The sequence below is a fragment of the Entelurus aequoreus genome, linkage group LG20 (assembly GCF_033978785.1).
Source record: "Entelurus aequoreus isolate RoL-2023_Sb linkage group LG20, RoL_Eaeq_v1.1, whole genome shotgun sequence".
NCBI lineage: Eukaryota > Metazoa > Chordata > Actinopteri > Syngnathiformes > Syngnathidae > Entelurus > Entelurus aequoreus.
In genome coordinates, this window is record NC_084750.1 from 19,874,334 (window position 1) to 19,895,926 (window position 21,593).

The 21,593-nt window shown below is 38.5% G+C and overlaps 1 protein-coding gene across 3 annotated transcripts; it reads right to left on the bottom strand.

Moving 5' to 3' along the window:
* Positions 1-1,238: 1,238 nt before the first annotated feature.
* On the bottom strand, positions 1,239-17,639 carry LOC133636015 (UPF0500 protein C1orf216 homolog). Of its 3 annotated transcripts, none has more exons than XM_062029611.1 (2): positions 17,505-17,639; positions 1,239-7,929 (listed from the first exon to the last, which is right to left on the bottom strand). In XM_062029611.1, the coding sequence occupies exon 2, from the start codon at positions 7,905-7,907 to the stop codon at positions 6,876-6,878; it is 1,032 nt and encodes a 343-aa protein (XP_061885595.1). In that variant the 5' UTR covers positions 7,908-7,929; positions 17,505-17,639; the 3' UTR covers positions 1,239-6,875. The 3 variants fall into 3 exon arrangements, with proteins under 3 accessions (XP_061885595.1, XP_061885594.1, XP_061885593.1); XM_062029610.1 differs by lacking the exon at positions 17,505-17,639 and adding an exon at positions 17,353-17,454; XM_062029609.1 differs by lacking the exon at positions 17,505-17,639 and adding an exon at positions 17,150-17,346.
* Positions 17,640-21,593: the final 3,954 nt, after the last annotated feature.

The following is a 21,593-nucleotide window of genomic DNA, read 5'->3' on the forward strand; positions in this document are numbered from 1 at the left end:
CACACAATAAATAGATGCATTTTTGGTGTGGAAAACCATACGTGTGAATGCTCCAAAGCATCTACACAATAAATAGATGCATTTTGGTGTAGAAAACCATATGTGTGAATGTTTTGGAGCATGCACACAATAATAATAAATAGATGAATTTTGGTGTAGAAAACCAAAATGTATCTGTTTATTGTGTGAACGCTCCAAAGGATCTACACAATAAATAGATGCATTTTGGTGTGGAAAACCATATGTGTGAATGCTTTGGAGCATTCACACAATAAGTTGAATAAATAGATGAATTTTGGTGTAGAAAACCAAAATGTATCTATTTATTCAACTTATTGTGTGAATGCTCCAAAGCATTCACACAATAAGTTGAATAAATAGATGAATTTTGGTGTAGAAAACCAAAATGTATCTATTTACTGTGTGAATGCTCCAAAGCATCTATACAATAAATAGATGCATTTTGGTGTAGAAAACCATACGTATGAATGTTTTGGAGCATTCACACAATAATAAGTGTCTGTTAAACACATTGTGTCAATTAACAATGCGCATTAACCGCTGCAATTACAGCGCGGCGTACGCGTGGTATAATGACACAATGTCTCTGTCCCGAGTCGCTTGAAACCTTGAAATCGTCTTTCGCCTCGAACAAATCCCCCATCAAAAGCCACGTTTGTTCTCCCGATGTCCTGTTTTCCACGCGGCCCCATGCAAACCACTGTGAACATGTTATCCTTCTGCATGTGGAAACCCACAAAGAGGCGATAAGAGAAGAAGAAAAAGAAGAACATAGGGGAGCGTTTGAGGGCCCAGCCAGGGATTATCTCCCAACTCGCCCTGGGCCTTGGCTCTCCTGTACCAAGCGGGACCCCTTCTTTGACCCCTGAGGGCTTCTTTCTGCATGGGCGAAGGCCCCCCGCCCCCCACAATTTCACTGGAGATTAAACGCGTGGTATCTACGTGAACACACACGGGGAGGGAGATGATCACCGGGGGCCATGCCGGCTATCAGAACACACACTCCCGGAACCCGTGTGACGGACCCCCACACAGGCCAACTTTTTATTCGCGGCACAAAGACGCAATTGTTCGCTGAAAGGACATCGGGACCCGGCAGCTCGGGGGCACGTCGATAAATATGCTGATTAGGCAGAAAATGACGACTGTGTGCTAAATGTGGACGCGAGTCGTTAGCAACACAACAACAAATAAACACTCCATTCCAACAAGCGAGACACAGCACTTAATTAGATATTTATTGATCAACTTATTATTGATTTCTACAGCATGGTCTCTTTATACAGCAGATGGTTTTGACAACGTCGACAAAAAAATAAAAAATCATTGCGTGTTGTTAAAATGTCCAAAAACCTTGCACAAAAGGACCTCGGATGGTCCTAAATTCCAAGCAAACTGAGCATTTCAAAAGAAAATGCTTCCGTTTTAGTGTGACGTCATGTTAGCAAACTTGTATTTTGGGGGGGTAAAGTGCATGTAAAAGGAAAAACTTTTTTTTCTCTCCAACTTCTATGAGTTTTTTTTCTCCAATGGCTAAAAAAAGTATGACCTTTTCTTTGAAATGTTTTGCAACCAAAGGCGATGGCTGTTTACGACCCCACCTCCCTTAGAAACAGCTGTTGCCATGTAATCAGAGAAAGTCCAAATAAAAGAGGAGGCGTACAATCTTTCGTCAGAGCGTGGGACGACACTCTACAAGGGTACAGTGTCTACGCGTTTCTCCTCAATGTTTAATTCCTTGGGGAATTTTTTTTTTGCCTCCAGGCACCTTTTCTTTGAACTGTTTTACGACCTTTTCTTTGAAATGTTTTGCAACCAAAGGTGATGGCTGTTTACGACCCCACCTCCCTTAGAAACAGCTGTTGCCATGTAATCAGAGAAAGTCCAAATAAAATCTTTCGTCAGAGCGTGGGACGACACTCTACAAGGGTACAGTGTCTACGCGTTTCTCCTCAATGTTTAATTCCTTGGGGAATTTTTTTTGGGGGGGGGGGTTTAAAGAAGGTTTTTTTCCCAAGTGCATGTAAAAGGAAAAACTTTTTTTTCTCTCCAACTTCTATGAGGTTTTTTTTCCAATGGCTAAAAAAAGTAGACGATACACTGTATTTTTTGATAGAACGCACAGGTCAATTTTAGAAGAAATTAATTTAATTTGTCAGAATAATTGTATCTAAATCATCACAAAACTTTGTGTTGCCGTGAGTTCCCGGCGAGAGGACAAAAGCTGTCTTTGATCCTACCAAGCAGTAGGCTGTGTACGATGGGAAGCAACATGAAGGCGTCGGTTTCTTTCTTCTATTGTAATCCACAGGAAGATTTTGTTTTTACCCAAGATCTACCTCCAGGCACCTTTTCTTTGAACTGTTTTACGACCTTTTCTTTGAAATGTTTTGCAACCAAAGGGGATGGCTGTTTACGACCCCACCTTCCTTAGAAACAGCTGTTGCCATGGAATCAGAGAAAGTCCAAATAAAAGAGGAGGCGTACAATCTTTCGTCAGAGCGTGGGACGACACTCTACAAGGGTACAGTGTCTACGCGTTTCTCCTAAATTTTTAATTCTTTGGGGAATTTTTTATTTTTTTGGGGGGGTTGGGGTTTAAAGAAGGTTTTTTTCCCAAGTGCATGTAAAAGGAAAAACTTTTTTTTCTCTCCAACTTCTATGAGTTTTTTTTTCCAATGGCTAAAAAAAGTAGACGATACACTGTATTTTTTGATAGAACGCACAGGTCAATTTTAGAAGAAGTTAATTTAATTTGTCAGAATAATTGTATCTGAGTCATCACAAAACTTTGTGTTGCCATGAATTCCCGGCAAGAGGACAAAAGCTGTCGTTGATCCTACCAAGCAGAAGGCTGTGTACGATGGGAAGCGACATGAAGGCGTCGGTTTCTTTCTGCTATTGTAATCCACAGGAAGATTTTGTTTTTACCCGAGATCTAGAAAGCGGAGAGGAGGCAGGGCCTGACCTCCCTCCAGGCACCTTTTCTTTTAACTGTTTTGTAACCAAAGGCGATGGCTGTTTACGACCCCACCTCCCTTAGAAACAGCTGTTGCCATGTAATCAGAGAAAGTCCAAATAAAAGAGGAGGTGTACAATCTTTCGTCAGAGCGTGGGACGACACTCTACAAGGGTACAGTGTCTACGCGTTTCTCCTCAATTGAGCTAAATTGAGTTCTGTCTGTTTAATTCCTTGGGGAATTTTTTTTGTCCAACTTCTATGAGGTTTTTTTTTCAATGGCTACAAAAAGTAGACAATACACCGTATTTTTTGATAGAACGCACAGGTAAATTTTAGAAGAAATTAATTTATATGTATTTGTCAGAATAATTGTGTATAAGTTATGACAAAACTTTGTGTTGCCATGAGTTCCCGGCGAGAATTGCGGTGTGGCTGTTTCAAGATGCACAATAAGGAGGCACTTGAAGAAAAATGGGCTGCATGGTCGAGTCGCCAGTAGAAAGCCATTTCTGCGCAAATGTCACAAAGTATCCCGCTTACATTACGCCAAACAGCACAGAGACAAGCCTCAAAACTTCTGGAACAAAGTAATTTGGAGTGATGAGACCAAAATTTTACTTTTTGGCCACTCGACCATGCTGCCCATTTATCTTCAAGTGCCTCCTTATTGTGCATCTTGAAACAGCCACACCACAATTTTTCAAAAAGTCCTGTATTTCAGCTGAAGTTATTTGTGGATTTTTCTTTGCATCTCAAACAATTTTCCTGGCTGTTGTGGCTGAAATCTTTGCTGGTCTACCTGAATCCCTCATTTTCCACTTCTTAATCAGCGTTTGAACACTGCTGATTGGCATTCTCAATTCATTGGATATCTTTTTATACCCCTTTCCTGTTTTATGCAGTTCAATTACCTTTTCTCGCAGATCCTTTGACAATTCTTTTGCCTTCCCCATGACTCAGAATGCAGAAACATGTGTGCAGCACTGGATGAAAGATGCAATGGTCTGTCAGAAGCCCAGAAACTCACTGACCTTTTATACACACACATTCATTACAAACAAACAACTCACAGGTGAGGATTGGAACCTTGATTAGCCATCCAAACCTGTTTGAGTCAATTTTTGTGCATGTTAACAGATCAAAGTCACTGGGGTATGTCAACTTTTGATCAGGGTCATTTGGGTACTTTCTTTTGTCATTTTGATTTAAAAAGAGTAAACAGTTGTTTGCCAATAAATAGCTTCACACAGCCATTAAGCATGAGTGGAAGAAAGGTTTTTGTGTTATCATTCATATTCTCTGAAGAATGGCCAAGAAATCATAAATTCTCCCAGGGTATGTCAACTTATGAGCACGACTGTATACATACACATACATTGCTGCTACTGGAACCTTGAGCTTCAATTAAATTCCATCTAACCTAAAATGGCTTTTGTTTGAGACAAAGAAAAAACTTTCACACACTTTTTTAAAGTCGTACTGTGACTTTAAATGATGTCCATCCATCCATCCATTTTCCACCGCTTGTCCCTTTTGGGGTCGCGTGTGTCAATAATAAATAATGGCGAGTAATAAATTCTATGACATAAGAACTTTTGTTGCTCCTTCATAGAGTGTGATATCGTCCTGATCCCCTTGTCCACTGCAGTGGACGTTTGGTCCGGGTCGAAAGTCCACATTTCAGATGAACACAGATGTCCACTGCAGTGGACGCTGGCTTTTAAGAGAATATACATAGCAAAATAGTGTGCATGCTATATATGGTGTTGCCGCTACTGGAACCTACATTGCTGCCAGGACAGTGGATCACATATGTGCTATCCACTCTAACATTGGTCGTTTGTCCACTGTGGTGGATGTTTGCTCTTGGTTTCCTTTTATGTAAAACACAAACGTCCACTGCAGTGGACGCTGGCTCTTAAGGGGGATCTACAGAACAGTCTGGTGGAGCCATGATCACCACTGTACTGTACACTTATTATACTGTATATGGTGTTGCTGCTACTGGAACCTCAACATCTAAGTTCCATCCACTCTTTTGTCCACTGCAGTGGACGTTTGTTTTTGGTCTATTTTTTGTTACAGTTGTACAATTTGAAAAAAAAAAAAAAACAACTTCTATGCAAAAGACAAATGTCCACTGTAATGGACATAGTTTTTTTGGTCTATTTTTTGTTATAGTTGTACATTTTGGAAAAAAAGCAAAACCCACATGTCCACTGCAGTGGACATTTGTCTTTTGCATAAGAGTGTTTTTATTTTTATTTTTTCAAAATGCACAACTGTAACAAAAAAATAGACCAAAAAACAAACGTCCACTGCAGTGGACAAAAGAGTGTTACCTGTGTACATTTTGAACAAAAGCATTGTTATGCAAAAGACAAACGTCCACTGTAGTGGACGTTGTTTTTTTTGTTACAGTTGTACATTTTGAAAAAAAAAGCAAAAGACAAATGTCCACTGCAGTGGACGTTGGCTTTCCGGTCTATTTTTTGTTACAGTTGTACATTTTGGGGGGGAAAAGGCATACTTATGCAAAAGACAAATGTCCACTGGAGTGGACGTTGGTTTTTCAGTGTATTTTTTGTTACAGTTGTACATTTTGAAAAGAAAAAAAAAAGCATTCTTATGCAAAAGACAAACGTCCATTGCAGTGGACGTTGGTTTTTTGTACTATTTTTTGTTAAAGTTGTACATTTTGACAAAAAGCAAAAGACAAATGTCCACTGCAGTGGACGTTGGTTTTTTTGTACTATTTTTTTGTTACAGTTGTACATTTTGAAAAAAAAAGCAAAAGACAAATGTCCACTGCAGTGGACGTTGGTTTTTCGGTGTATTTTTTGTTGCAGTTGTACTTTTTTTTTTTAAAAGCACTCTTATGCAAAAGACAAACGTCCACTGTAGTGGACGTTGGTATTTTGGTCTATTTTTTGTCACAGTTGTACATTTTGAAAAGAAAAAAAAAAGCATTCTTATGCAAAAGACAAACGTCCATTGCAGTGGACGTTGGTTTTTTGTACTATTTTTTGTTAAAGTTGTACATTTTGACAAAAAGCAAAAAACAAATGTCCACTGCAGTGGACTTTGGTGTTTTGGTCTATTTTTTGTTACAGTTGTACATTTTGAAAAAAAAAGCAAAATACAAATGTCCACTGCAGTGGACGTTGGTTTTTTGGTCTATTTTTTGTTACAGTTGTACTTTTTTTTTTTTTTAAAAAAGCACTCTTATGCAAAAGACAAATGTCCACTGTATTGGACTTTGGCGTTTTGGTCTATTTTTTGTAACAGTTGTACATTTTGAAAAAAAGCAAAAGACAAATGTCCACTGCAGTGGACGTTGGTTTTTTGGTCTATTTTTTGTTACAGTTGTACATTTTGAAAAAAAAAAAACCTTCATTATGCAAAACACAAATGTCCACTGCATTGGATGTTGTTTTTTTTGGTCTATTTTTTTTTTTTTTTACAGTTGTACATTTTGAAAAAATGCAGAAGACAAATGTCCACTGCAGTGGACGTTGTTTTTTTGGTCTATTTTTTGTTACAGTTGTACATTTTGATAAAAAAAAGAAAAAAGCACTCTGATGCCAAAAGACAAATGTCCACTGCAGTGGACGTTGGTTTTTTGGTCTATTTTTTGTTACAGGTGTACATTTTGAAAAAAAAAAAGACAAATGTCCCCTGCAGTGGACGTTGTTTTTTTGGTCTATTTTTTGTTACAGGTGTACATTTTGAAAAAAAGCACTCTTATGCAAAAGACAAATGTCCACTGCAGTGGACGTTGGTTCTGTAGTTCCATGAGTGACGCTGCGTTCAAGTCTTCTGATTGGCTATAGAGTGGTCTTACGTCTAAGGGTTATAGCGCCGCCTAGTGGACAGGAATGTTTTGTCGGTCCTATGATTGTCCCACAGCAGCGGGGGGGGCGGCGTTGATCACGGTGGCGCCCATGCGCAGCAGCTCCTTCCTGTTGGTGAGGATGACGTCGAAGCTGGACTGCAGGCGGTTCTGCTGCTCCTGGACGCGGCCCTGCAGGGTGCGGACCCAGCGGATCAGCGCCAGGCGGCGGTACATGGTCAGCTGCACCTGGTGTTTCTCCATCTCCTGCGCCTTGAACCTCTCGCGGTCCCGCAGCGTCCACACGGCGTCCATGAGCTCGGGGGCCTCGCCGCCGTCCGAGTCGGTGGACTGGCGGCACGGATCCTCCGCCCCTTCCTCCAGGAGGTCTTCCAGGTTGCTCCTGGACATGGACATGGACTTGCGGCTCAGGCTTCGTCGTCGCGCGGCGGCGGCGGCTTCTCTGGAGCTGCCCCTGCTGGAGTCGAAGTCCTGGTGGCTCAGTCTGGGCTCCCCGACTCCCATGCGGTCCCAACCTCCTAAGGACATCAAGTCGCCCCTGGTCTCCATGGTGAGGGAGGACATGCTGCCGCCAGAGTCCGACTCAGACTCGCTGTCCCCCCACTCCTCGTCTTTCTCAAGCCTCATCATCTCCTCCATCTCATGCCTGCTCGGGATGCTGCTTCTCTTCCTCGGAAGCTCCATTTTCTCCCGATGCTGCCCCTCCTCCTCCTCCTCCTCCTCCTCCAGCTTCCTTTCCTCCGCCCCATCGGGAGGCACGCGGCCGCACCCGTCGTCCCCGTGTTCGATTTCCGGCAGAGGGTCCAGCGTGCTCCAGCAGGGCATGCGGGAGCGAGGCGACAGGACGCCGGAGTTTCTGTGGGAGGACGAGTGGGTCGGGTCGGGGCCGAGAGGACCAAGTTTGCCAGGACGCTGGCGGTTCTGATTCTCATCGCCTGTCCCTGTGAAGTCCTCTTTGTCGGACAGGAAGTTAAAGTTGCCATCCTGGTCGTACTTCCTGTTTGGCAATGAGGAGGAGCGATTGTTGTTGCCTTGACCTCCATAGGCCAGATGTTGGTCCTGATGAAGCATCCCTGGCCTGGACTGGTTCTCACTGGAATAACACACGGAACATATCAATATATTACTGATGGTTCAACACTTTTCAAAATAAAACTTCAAATGACATTAGAAATGCTTGATTCCTTACTCTTGTATGACAGTTAGGAATCTATCACTTTTCAAAATAAAACTTAAATTACTTTAAGAATGCTTGATTCCTCACACTTGTATGACAGTTAAGAATATATCTATCATTTTTCAAAATAAAACTTTAAATTACATTAAGAGTGCCTGATTCCTTACACTTTTATGACAATTAGGAATGCATTTATCACATTTCAAAATAAAATTGTAAATGACATTAGGAGTGCTTGATTCCTTACACTTGTATGACAGTTAAGAATCTACCTAACACTTTTCAAAATAAAACTTTAAATGACATTAACAATGCCTGATTCCTTACACTTGTATGACAGTTAGGAATCTATTTATCACTTTTCAAAATAAAACTTGAAATGACATTAAGAGTGCTTGATTCCTCACACTTGTATGACAGTTAAGAATCTATCACTTTTCAAAATAAAACTTTCGACATTAGGAGTGCTTGATTCCTCACACTTGTATGACAGTTAAGAATCTATCAATTTTCAAAATAAAACTTCAAATTACATTAAGGGTGCTTGATTCCTTACACTTGTATGACAGTTAAGAATATATAGCTTTTCAAAATAAACTTCAAATGACATTAAGAGTGCTTGATTCCTTACACTTGTATGACAGTTAAGAATATATCTATCACTTTTCAAAATAAAACTTTGAATCACTTTAAGAATGCTTGATTACTCACACTTGTATGACAGTTAAGAATCTATCACTTTTCAAAATAAAACTTCAAATGACATTAGAAATGCTTGATTCCTTACACTTGTATGACAGTTAAGAATCTATCACTTTTCAAAATAAAACTTTCGACATTAGGAGTGCTTGATTCCTCACACTTGTATGACAGTTAAGAATCTATCACTTTTCAAAATAAAACTTCAAATGACATTAAGGGTGCTTGATTCCTTACACTTGTATGACAGTTAAGAATCTATAGCTTTTCAAAATAAACCTTCAAATGACATTAATAGTGCTTGATTCCTTACACTTGTATGACAGTTAAGAATCTATAGCTTTTCAAAATAAACCTTCAAATGACATTAAGAGTGCTTGATTCCTTACACTTGTATGACAGTTAAGAATATATCTATCACTTTTCAAAATAAAACTTTAAATTACTTTAAGAGTTCTTGATTCCTTACACTTGTATGACAGTTAAGAATATATCTATCACTTTTCAAAATAAAACTTTAAATCACTTTAAAAATGCTTGATTCCTCACACTTGTATGACAGTTAAGAATCTATCACTTTTCAAAATAAAACTTCAAATGACATTAGAAATGCTTGATTCTTTACACTTGTATGACAGTTAAGAATATATCTATCACTTTTCAAAATAAAACTATAAATTACTTTAAGAGTTCTTGATTCCTTACACTTGTATGACAGTTAAGAATATATCTATCACTTTTCAAAATAAAACTTTAAATCACTTTAAGAATGCTTGATTCCTCACACTTGTATGACAGTTAAGAATCTATCACTTTTCAAAATAAAACTTCAAATGACATTAGAAATGCTTGATTCTTTACACTTGTATGACAGTTAAGAATCTATCACTTTTCAAAATAAAACTTCAAATGACATTAGAAATGCTTGATTCTTTACACTTGTATGACAGTTAAGAATCTATCACTTTTCAAAATAAAACTTCAAATGACATTAGAAATGCTTGATTCCTTACACTTGTATGACAGTTAAGAATCTATTTATCACGTTTCAAAATAAAACTTTAAATGATATTAAGAGTGCTTGATTCCTCACACTTGTATGACAGTTAGGAATCTATCACTTTTCCAAATAAAACTTTAAATGACAGTAAGAGTGCTTTATTCTTCACACTTGTATGACAGTTAAGAATCTATCACTTTTCAAAATAAAACTTTAAATGACATTAAGTGTGCCTGATTCTTTACACTTGTGTGACAGTTAAGAATCTATCACTTTTCAAAATAAAACTTTTAATGACATTAGGAATGCTTGATTCCTTACACTTGCATGACTGTTAAAAATCTATCTATCACTTTTCAAAATACAATTTTAAATGACTTTAAGAATGCTTGATTCCTCACACTTGTATGACAGTTAGAATATATATTTATCTGTCTATAATATATATGTTGTTATAACTTTTAAACATTTAAAAAAACAGCTTCAAATGTCATTTAAGAGTGCTTGAATCCTTCTTACACTTGTATGACAGTTAAAATATATCTATATCTATTGCTATAACTTAAACATGGTATGTGTCGGGGTTAACTTTCAAAATAAAACGTCAAATGTAGTTCAAGAGCGCTTGACTTCTTTTCACACAAATGCATTTGTGTTCAAATATTGGGGTCTTTTCATAAGCAAATTTTAACTATGCCTACACTGTATATATACACATACATACATATATACACACACACACATTTATATACACACATATATACTATTCATATAAACATACACATATATATACACACACACATATATATACACACATATATACTATTCATATAAACATACACATATATATACACATATACATATACACACATACATACATAAATACATACACACATATGCACACACATGTATACACATTTCTACATATATACACACATATAAATACACACAAAAAACAAACAAAACAAAAAATAAAATATATATATATATATATATATATATATATATATATATATATATATATATATATATATATATATATATATATATATATATATATATCAATGAGCTTTCTTTATTTTTATGACTATTGTAGATTGACACTGAAGTCATCAAAACTATGAATGAACACATGTGGAGGTATGTAAAAAAGGTGAAATAACTGAAAACATGTTTTGTATTCTAGTTTCTTGAAAATAGCCACCCTTTGCTTGGATTACTTTTTCGCACACTCTTGGCATTCTCTCGATGAGCTTTAAGAGGTGGACACCTGAAATGGTTTTCACTTCACAAGTTTCATAGTTTTGATGCCTTCAGTGACAATCTACAATGTAAATAGTCATGAAAATAAAGAAAACGCATTGAAATGAGAAGGTGTGTCCAAACTTTTTGCCTGTAATGTACATATATACACACATATATATACATTTATATATACATATATATTATAATAATATATGCAATCAAATAATATATATTATATAAATATATGTATACATATTAAAATTATGATTTATTTTCATTTTAATTTGGGACGTCCCACGGGCCAGTTTGTGGACACTGGCGGGCCGGTCCCGGCCCTTGGGCCGTAATTTGGAGACCACTACTGAATGTAAACATGCAACTGTTCAGGTCGATATCTCAGTGACATGATCGGACAATAATATTTCCGGCAATGTCAGCGTGAAAGTCACTCCTGAGTACGTTCGTTAATAAAATATTGCCATAAGCGGCTTGTGGAACGCAATGTCTGTTGCGATGAGGTCTTTCTTCCACACAGACTCCTCCTGGCTCCCAAATGTGTTGTTGTTGTTTTTTAATCCCTCGTTTCTAATAACTACAGGCTTCTGTGCTGCACTCATCTTCCATTAGCATCACATATTTCATGTCCACTTAAAATGGAAATGTCTCTAATGCTGACTTGGGGCTGCTGTCAGACCAACAACCCCCCTCCCTGCCTCCCCCGCTTCCACTTCCGGTCTGTATTCTCGCATCTTAGGACAAAAACACCAATATATACAATTCCACTTCCGGTCTGTATTCTCGCATCTCAGCCTAAAACACCAATATATACAATTCCACTTCCGGTCTGTATTCTCGTATCTCAGCACAAAAACACCAATATATACAATTCCACTTCCGGTCTGTATTCTCGCATCTCAGCCTAAAACACCAATATATACAATTCCACTTCCGGTCTGTATTCTCGCATCTTAGCACAAAAACACCAATACATACAATTCCACTTCCGGTCTGTATTCTCGCATCTCAGCACAAAAACACCAATACATACAATTCCACTTCCGGTCTGTATTCTCGCATCTCAGCACAAAAACACCAATATATACAATTCCACTTCCGGTCTGTATTCTCGCATCTTAGCACAAAAACACCAATATATACAATTCCACTTCCGGTCTGTATTCTCGCATCTCAGCACAAAAACACCAATATATACAATTCCACTTCCGGTCTGTATTCTCGCATCTCAGCACAAAAACACCAATATATACAATTCCACTTCCAGTCTGTATTCTCGTATCTCAGCACAAAAACACCAATATATACAATTCCACTTCCGGTCTGTATTCTCGCATCTCAGCACAAAAACACCAATACATACAATTCCACTTCCGGTCTGTATTCTCGCATCTCAGCACAAAAACACCAATATATACAATTCCACTTCCAGTCTGTATTCTTGTATCTCAGCACAAAAACACCAATACATACAATTCCACTTCCGGTCTGTATTTTCGCATCTCAGCACAAAAACACCAATATATACAATTCCACTTCCGGTCTGTATTCTCGCATCTTAGCACAAAAACACCAATATATACAATTCCACTTCCGGTCTGTATTCTCGCATCTCAGCACAAAAACACCAATATATACAATTCCACTTCCGGTCTGTATTCTCGCATCTCAGCACAAAAACACCAATATATACAATTCCACTTCCAGTCTGTATTCTCGTATCTCAGCACAAAAACACCAATACATACAATTCCACTTCCGGTCTGTATTCTCGCATCTCAGCACAAAAACACCAATACATACAATTCCACTTCCGGTCTGTATTCTCGCATCTCAGCACAAAAACACCAATATATACAATTCCACTTCCAGTCTGTATTCTTGTATCTCAGCACAAAAACACCAATACATAAATTCCACTTCCGGTCTGTATTTTCGCATCTCAGCACAAAAACACCAATATATATACAATTCCACTTCCGGTCTGTATTCTCGCATCTCAGCATAAAACACCAATATATACAATTCCACTTCCGGTCTGTATTCTCGCATCTCAGCATAAAAACACCAATATATACAATTCCACTTCCGGTCTTCTCGCATCTCAGCATAAAACACCAATATATACAATTCCACTTCCGGTCTGTATTCTCGCATCTCAGCATAAAACACCAAAATATACAATTCCACTTCCGGTCTGTATTCTCGCATCTCAGCACAAAAACACCAATATATACAATTCCACTTCCGGTCTGTATTCTCGCATCTCAGCATAAAACACCAATATATACAATTCCACTTCCGGTCTGTATTCTCGCATCTCAGCACAAAAACACCAATATATACAATTCCACTTCCGGTCTGTATTCTCGCATCTTAGCACAAAAACACCAATATATACAATTCCACTTCCGGTCTGTATTCTCGCATCTCAGCACAAAAACACCAATATATACAATTCCACTTCCGGTCTGTATTCTCGCATCTCAGCACAAAAACACCAATATATACAATTCCACTTCCAGTCTGTATTCTCGTATCTCAGCACAAAAACACCAATATATACAATTCCACTTCCGGTCTGTATTCTCGCATCTCAGCACAAAAACACCAATACATACAATTCCACTTCCGGTCTGTATTCTCGCATCTCAGCACAAAAACACCTATATATACAATTCCACTTCCGGTCTGTATTCTCGCATCTTAGCACAAAAACACCAATACATACAATTCCACTTCCGGTCTGTATTCTCGCATCTCAGCACAAAAACACCAAAACATACAATTCCACTTCCGGTCTGTATTCTCGCATCTCATAACAAAAACACCAAAACATACAATTCCACTTCCGGACTGTATTCTCGCATCTCAGCACAAAAACACCAATATATACAATTCCACTTCCAGTCTGTATTCTCGCATCTTAGCACAAAAACACCAATATATACAATTCCACTTCCGGTCTGTATTCTCGCATCTCAGCACAAAAACACCAATATATACAATTCCACTTCCGGTCTGTATTCTCGCATCTCAGCACAAAAACACCAATATATACAATTCCACTTCCGGTCTGTATTCTCGTATCTCAGCACAAAAACACCAATATATACAATTCCACTTCCGGTCTGTATTCTCGCATCTCAGCACAAAAACACCAATACATACAATTCCACTTCCGGTCTGTATTCTCGCATCTCAGCACAAAAACACCAATATATACAATTCCACTTCCAGTCTGTATTCTTGTATCTCAGCACAAAAACACCAATACATACAATTCCACTTCCGGTCTGTATTTTCGCATCTCAGCACAAAAACACCAATATATACAATTCCACTTCCGGTCTGTATTCTCGCATCTCAGCACAAAAACACCAATATATACAATTCCACTTCCGGTCTGTATTCTCGCATCTCAGCACAAAAACACCAATATATACAATTCCACTTCCGGTCTGTATTCTCGCATCTCAGCACAAAAACACCAATATATACAATTCCACTTCCAGTCTGTATTCTCGTATCTCAGCACAAAAACACCAATATATACAATTCCACTTCCGGTCTGTATTCTCGCATCTCAGCACAAAAACACCAATACATACAATTCCACTTCCGGTCTGTATTCTCGCATCTCAGCACAAAAACACCAATATATACAATTCCACTTCCGGTCTGTATTCTCGCATCTCAGCACAAAAACACCAATATATACAATTCCACTTCCGGTCTGTATTCTCGCATCTCAGCATAAAACACCAATGTATACAATTCCACTTCCGGTCTGTATTCTCGCATCTCAGCACAAAAACACCAATATATACAATTCCACTTCCGGTCTGTATTCTCGCATCTCAGCATAAAACACCAATATATACAATTCCACTTCCGGTCTGTATTCTCGCATCTCAGCATAAAAACACCAATATATACAATTCCACTTCCGGTCTTCTCGCATCTCAGCATAAAACACCAATATATACAATTCCACTTCCGGTCTGTATTCTCGCATCTCAGCATAAAACACCAATATATACAATTCCACTTCCGGTCTGTATTCTCGCATCTCAGCACAAAAACACCAATATATACAATTCCACTTCCGGTCTGTATTCTCGCATCTCAGCATAAAACACCAATGTATACAATTCCACTTCCGGTCTGTATTCTCGCATCTCAGCACAAAAACACCAATATATACAATTCCACTTCCGGTCTGTATTTTCGCATCTTAGCACAAAAACACCAATATATACAATTCCACTTCCGGTCTGTATTCTCGCATCTCAGCACAAAAACACCAATATATACAATTCCACTTCCGGTCTGTATTCTCGCATCTCAGCACAAAAACACCAATACATACAATTCCACTTCCGGTCTGTATTCTCGCATCTCAGCACAAAAACACCAATATATACAATTCCACTTCCGGTCTGTATTCTCGCATCTCAGCATAAAACACCAATATATACAATTCCACTTCCGGTCTGTATTTTCGCATCTCAGCACAAAAACACCAATATATACAATTCCACTTCCGGTCTGTATTCTCGCATCTCAGCATAAAACACCAATATATACAATTCCACTTCCGGTCTGTATTCTCGCATCTCAGCATAAAACACCAATATATACAACTCCACTTCCGGTCTGTATTCTCGCATCTCAGCACAAAAACACCAATATATACAATTCCACTTCCGGTCTGTATTTTCGCATCTCAGCACAAAAACACCAATATATACAATTCCACTTCCGGTCTGTATTTTCGCATCTCAGCACAAAAACACCAATATATATACAATTCCACTTCCGGTCTGTATTCTCCCATCTCAGCATAAAACACCAATATATACAATTCCACTTCCGGTCTGTATTCTCGCATCTCAACATAAAACACCAATATATACAATCCTACTTCCGGTCTTCTCGCATCTCAACATAAAACACCAATATATACAATTCCACTTCCGGTCTGTATTCTCGCATCTCATCATAAAACACCAATACATACAATTCCACTTCCGGTCTGTATTCTCGCATCTCAGCATAAAACACCAATATATACAATTCCACTTCCGGTCTGTATTCTCGCATCTCAGCACAAAAACACCAATATATACAATTCCACTTCCGGTCTGTATTCTTGCATCTCAGCATAAAACACCAATATATACAATTCCATCTCAGCACAAAAACACCAATATATACAATTCCACTTCCGGTCTGTATTCTCGCATCTCAACATAAAACACCAATATATACAATCCTACTTCCGGTCTTCTCGCATCTCAACATAAAACACCAATATATACAATTCCACTTCCGGTCTGTATTCTCGCATCTCATCATAAAACACCAATACATACAATTCCACTTCCGGTCTGTATTCTCGCATCTCAGCATAAAACACCAATATATACAATTCCACTTCCGGTCTGTATTCTCGCATCTCAGCACAAAAACACCAATATATACAATTCCACTTCCGGTCTGTATTCTCGCATCTCAGCATAAAACACCAATATATACAATTCCACTTCCGGTCTGTATTTTCGCATCTCAGCACAAAAACACCAATATATACAATTCCACTTCCGGTCTGTATTTTCGCATCTCAACATAAAACACCAATATATACAATCCTACTTCCGGTCTTCTCGCATCTCAACATAAAACACCAATATATACAATTCCACTTCCAGTCTGTATTCTCGCATCTCAGCATAAAACACCAATACATACAATTCCACTTCCGGTCTGTATTCTCGCATCTCAGCACAAAAACACCAATATATACAATTCCACTTCCGGTTTGTATTCTCGCATCTCAGCACAAAAACACCAATATATACAATTCCACTTCCGGTCTGTATTCTCGCATCTCAGCATAAAACACCAATATATACAATTCCACTTCCGGTCTGTATTTTCGCATGTCAGCACAAAAACACCAATATATACAATTCCACTTCCGGTCTGTATTCTCGCATCTCAGCATAAAACGCCAATATATACAATTCCACTTCCGGTCTGTATTATCGTATATCAGCATAAAACACCAATATATACAATTCCACTTCCGGTCTGTATTCTCGCATCTCAGCACAAAACACCAATATATACAACAATATAATGAATAAAATAGGAGGAAAAAGAAGACAATACCACAACAGCGTCGAGGCGGGGCGGATGCTCCGGGTGTTTAAGAGAGGTTCCAGATGGCGGCAAAAGAGCGCGTTAAAACGACGAGTAATGGCGCCGGCGGGCTGCATATCGCCGCAAAAAACAACGTTTGCGTTGTTTTTTTTCCAATGTCGACCAAAGGCGAATGGATGCGGCAAAAGGCGTCTCTCTTATGCAACACTCACCCCATCTGTGCGCGTCTCGTCGCTTCCCTCCTCGGTAAAAGCAACTCAACCTCCCGCGCTTTCCTATTTGTTGTCACTTGACGGATATTCCACACTCATTTGCATACCGCATTAAAAAAAAGGGGGGAAAAAATAAAAAGAATAAATCTTACCTTAATGTGGCTTCGCTGGTGGGTGGAGAGGCAGGACGCTGCGCCTTTGACGTTTTTCCTCCTCCTCCTCCTCCTCCGACGCTGTGTTGTTGTTCTTCCTCTTCCTCCGCTTCCCATCATCTGACTCTCTAGTTGGGAGGGCAGGAAAATAATAAAAGAACAACAACAACAAAAAACATTACAGTGTGTATTTGCTTAATTGCATAAACACACATACTGGTGCGATGTGCGGATCGATACTGAAATATCTTTATGCTCTGATATCGATTCTCAAATGGAAATATCGATACACACTAAAAAAAAATGTTGGGTTACAAAATAACCCAATTTCAACCCAACTGTTGGGTCAGAAAAGGACCAACCCTTTATTTGACTTATTTTAACTCAACATTTTGGGTTAATTTTTTTCAACCCGACTTTTGCGTCGATTTATTTAACCAAAAAGTTGAGTTACGCTAACTCGATGTTGGGTTATTCTGCGAGCTTTTACCATTTATGATTGGCAAGTATGGATGACATTTCAGACGTGGCTTGAAGGGATCAGATTCATGTTTAGGAGTTGCAGTAAATGAATGGGAAACAAATAGTTTAATAACTATTTTTTTGTAAGAAACAACAAAAATTAACAACAAATAACGTCTGACTTTTGTTCTTTTCAAGATTGCATTTGGTTTAGTTTAATCTTCACCACGTATGTTCTGGCTGGGATTTGAACCATCCCCGCTGGAACAAAGATTTAGTTTTTTTTGTCTTACTTGTTTGTGATTTATATCGCTGCGTGGAGGCCAACTCGTTCTTATCTCGCATCTGACTGCTGATTGGTCAGCTGCTGCGTGCTGTCAATCATTATCCCAGCAGCCCAGAATGGGCTTGTGGGCAGTGTAAAGACATTTTCCACCTGGCACTAATGTTTGACTTGTCTCCATTCAATAGCGTAACATATATTTTTTTTGGGACGTTAAAAAGTTCATAAGACAAAAACTGCCTTTTTAAAGTGAAGTGAATTATATTTATATAGCGCTTTTTCTCAAGTGACTCAAAGCGCTTTACATTGTGAAACCCAATATCTAAGTTACATTTAAACCAGTGTGGGTGGCACTGGGAGCAGGTGGGTAAAGTGTCTTGCCCAAGGACACAACGGCAGTGACTAGGATGGCGGAAGCGGGGATCGAACCTGCAACCCTCAAGTTGATGGCACGGCCGCTCTACCAACCGAGCTATACCGTCCCAAAAAATGCACAGGATGCACTTATTAACTCCTATTCCATTTCCCAAAGAGTCATCAAAATCTGCCCCTAACTTTTTGAGCTAAGTTGCTAGCTAACAGACAGACAGACAAACATAACCATAAATGAATTAATAAACATATGAATAGTTATCAAACAGCCTGCAAGAGGGTTCACTCTTTGCATCGGCCTCAGCAGCTGAGTGCGTTTGTCCTATAGTAGAATTAAATAAACAGAGTGAACCCTATTGTCAGTCATCCACTCTCTTTGTCACATACACACACAGAGAAGTTCAACCTCGTAAAGTAAAATAAGGCAAAAACTGAATTACTTAACTTGACTTAAGTAATTTCATTAAAATCTGCTCAGGGCTTTTTGAGTTCTGTTGCTGGCTAACCAATGCTAGCGATGACATAAGTTCCCGGTGAAGGCGGAGGTATTAATGGCGAGTTAGATTTGCAGAAAAAGTCATGTTTTTAGTTTTGTTTGGAATAATCTCGCTGTCCAGTGTGTTGCCGCGGGCCGTTTGTCCACATCGATAGACACATGATGTGTCATGGTGGCAAAAATAATAGTTACATCATCACATCATGAGAGTGCTGGGTTCAATCATGTCTTCAGGAAATATGAAGAATACAGAAGAAGCTCAGTTTTGCATCTCAATCAATAAATCTGTTTTCTAATTATCGATTGTATCCATCGCTGGATGATCTCTTACTTTTTACGTAATGTCCTTGAAGACACCCTTCTTTATAAATAGCTTTTTATTTCTCTTGACTTTCCGAATGAAGGTTTTTTGTTAGAAGAACTATACTTTAAATGTGGGAATTACAAGTTCATCATAGTTTCACCCATGCCAAACATCCATCCATTTATCCATTTTCTACCGCTTGACCCTTTTGGGGTCGCGGGGGGGGGGGGGGGGGGGGGGGGGGTGGCTGGAGCTAAACAGATTGCATTTTTGTATTCTGTCTTGAACAAAAATGTGGATTCTCGGGCGAAAAATAGCATCTCAGGGGGAAAATGACATTGGAAACGTCTATGTAAAATCACTGAGCATATCAATATGTGGAGTACAATTATGGAACATAATTAACTCAAGAAATGTACTTACAGTGTATGGGAAACAGTACAAGTTTAAGGCTAGTCCCAAATATATTCTCCTGACTGGCAACGTCCTCTGCAGTGGACATTTGTTTTACGTATAACAGGGCTTTTTTTGGTTTTCTTTTTTTTTACAACTGACATAAGAAAGACCAAAACAAATGTTCACTGCAGAGGACGCTTGTTCTGATGAGGATATAGAAAAAGTCACCATATTGTCTGCTATTATTGTGTGAATGAGGTGGCGACTTGTCCAGGGTGTACTCCGCCTTCCGCCCGAATGCAGCTGAGAGAGACTCCAGCACCCCCCGCGACCAGAAAAGGGACAAGCGGTAGGAAATGGATGGATGGATGCTCCAAAGCATTCACACAAATTGGTTTGTACACCAAAATGAATCTATTTATTATTTTTCTTCTTCTCCAGATTTTGGCGCGCTCTACCTTCCACATTGTTCATCCGATTCAAACCGTTCCAACTTCAAACTGTTCAGCCTATTCGGGAATCATGGGCTTTCCCTTGACAAATTCCAAAAATTCCCAGATTTCCAGGACATTTTTCCCATTCAAAATGAATTGCCCATTTTTCAAACTTCCACCACTTCCACATTTTTCAACCTATTCAAACCATTCCACCTTCAAAATATTCCACTCATCCTGGAAATTCAAACTATTATTTTTCCAAGTTTAAAAAAAATGCAGGAATTCCCAGAATTCCATGTTTTTCAAACCCTTTTTTCACCCTTTTTTCTGTCGACTACTCCTTCCAAATTTTTCAACCCACTTCAACCGTTCCACCGTCAAAATATTCCTCTTCAACAGGAGAAAAAACAAAGTTGTTTTTTGAACGGGAAAAATTCCCGGTTTTCCCGAAATTCCTGGAATTCCTTAATACCATTTCTCTATTAAAAATGTTACTACTTCAACATTTCTCGACCGATTTGAAAAATTCCAACACCAACCGTTCAGAACATTAAATGTTTTAACATTTTCCCAAAAATTCCCGCTTTTCCTTAAATTACTAAATTTCTATGAAATTCCCATTGAAAAGAATGGGACATTTTTCCAAGTACCACAATTCCCACATTTTTCATCCGATTCAAACTGTTCCAACTTCAAAATATTCAGCCTGTTCAAAATTATGTTATTTCCTTCAATTATTTTTAAAGTTCCCGAATTTCCAAGAATTCCCAGTTTTCATGCAGATTTTCCCCTTTCAAAATTAATTTTCCATTTTTGAAACTTCCACAATTCGCACATTTTTCAACCGATTCAAACCATTACAACATTAACACATTTCACTCATCCTGGACATTCAAACTAACATTTTCCCAAGTTCCAAACCAAATTCCGTTTGTCCCGAAAATTCAAATTTTTCAACATTCAAACTATTCTTACATTCATACTACATTCTGTCAGCATTTCAGTTCAACTTCAGCATTGGAGTATTCCTTCAGGAATTACCTCAATTTGTTTGTATTGTTGTTGTTTTTTACCCCTGTACTTATTTAGGGATTCATGTATCTTTTAATCTGATTTTTGATGTATTTATATTTTTTATAACAATTCAGATTTTTACATTATTTTCCTCCCTCCCCCTTCTTTCATCATCACTACACAAATGATCTAATAATGTGTTGATTTAATTGAATTTAAATATATTCTATTATTATTACATATACGTCCGTCACCACGTCGCGCTGCAAATATTGCGGCTTCGCCACGTTGCAGATTTTTTTTTTAAAGCATATTCTCCAATTTG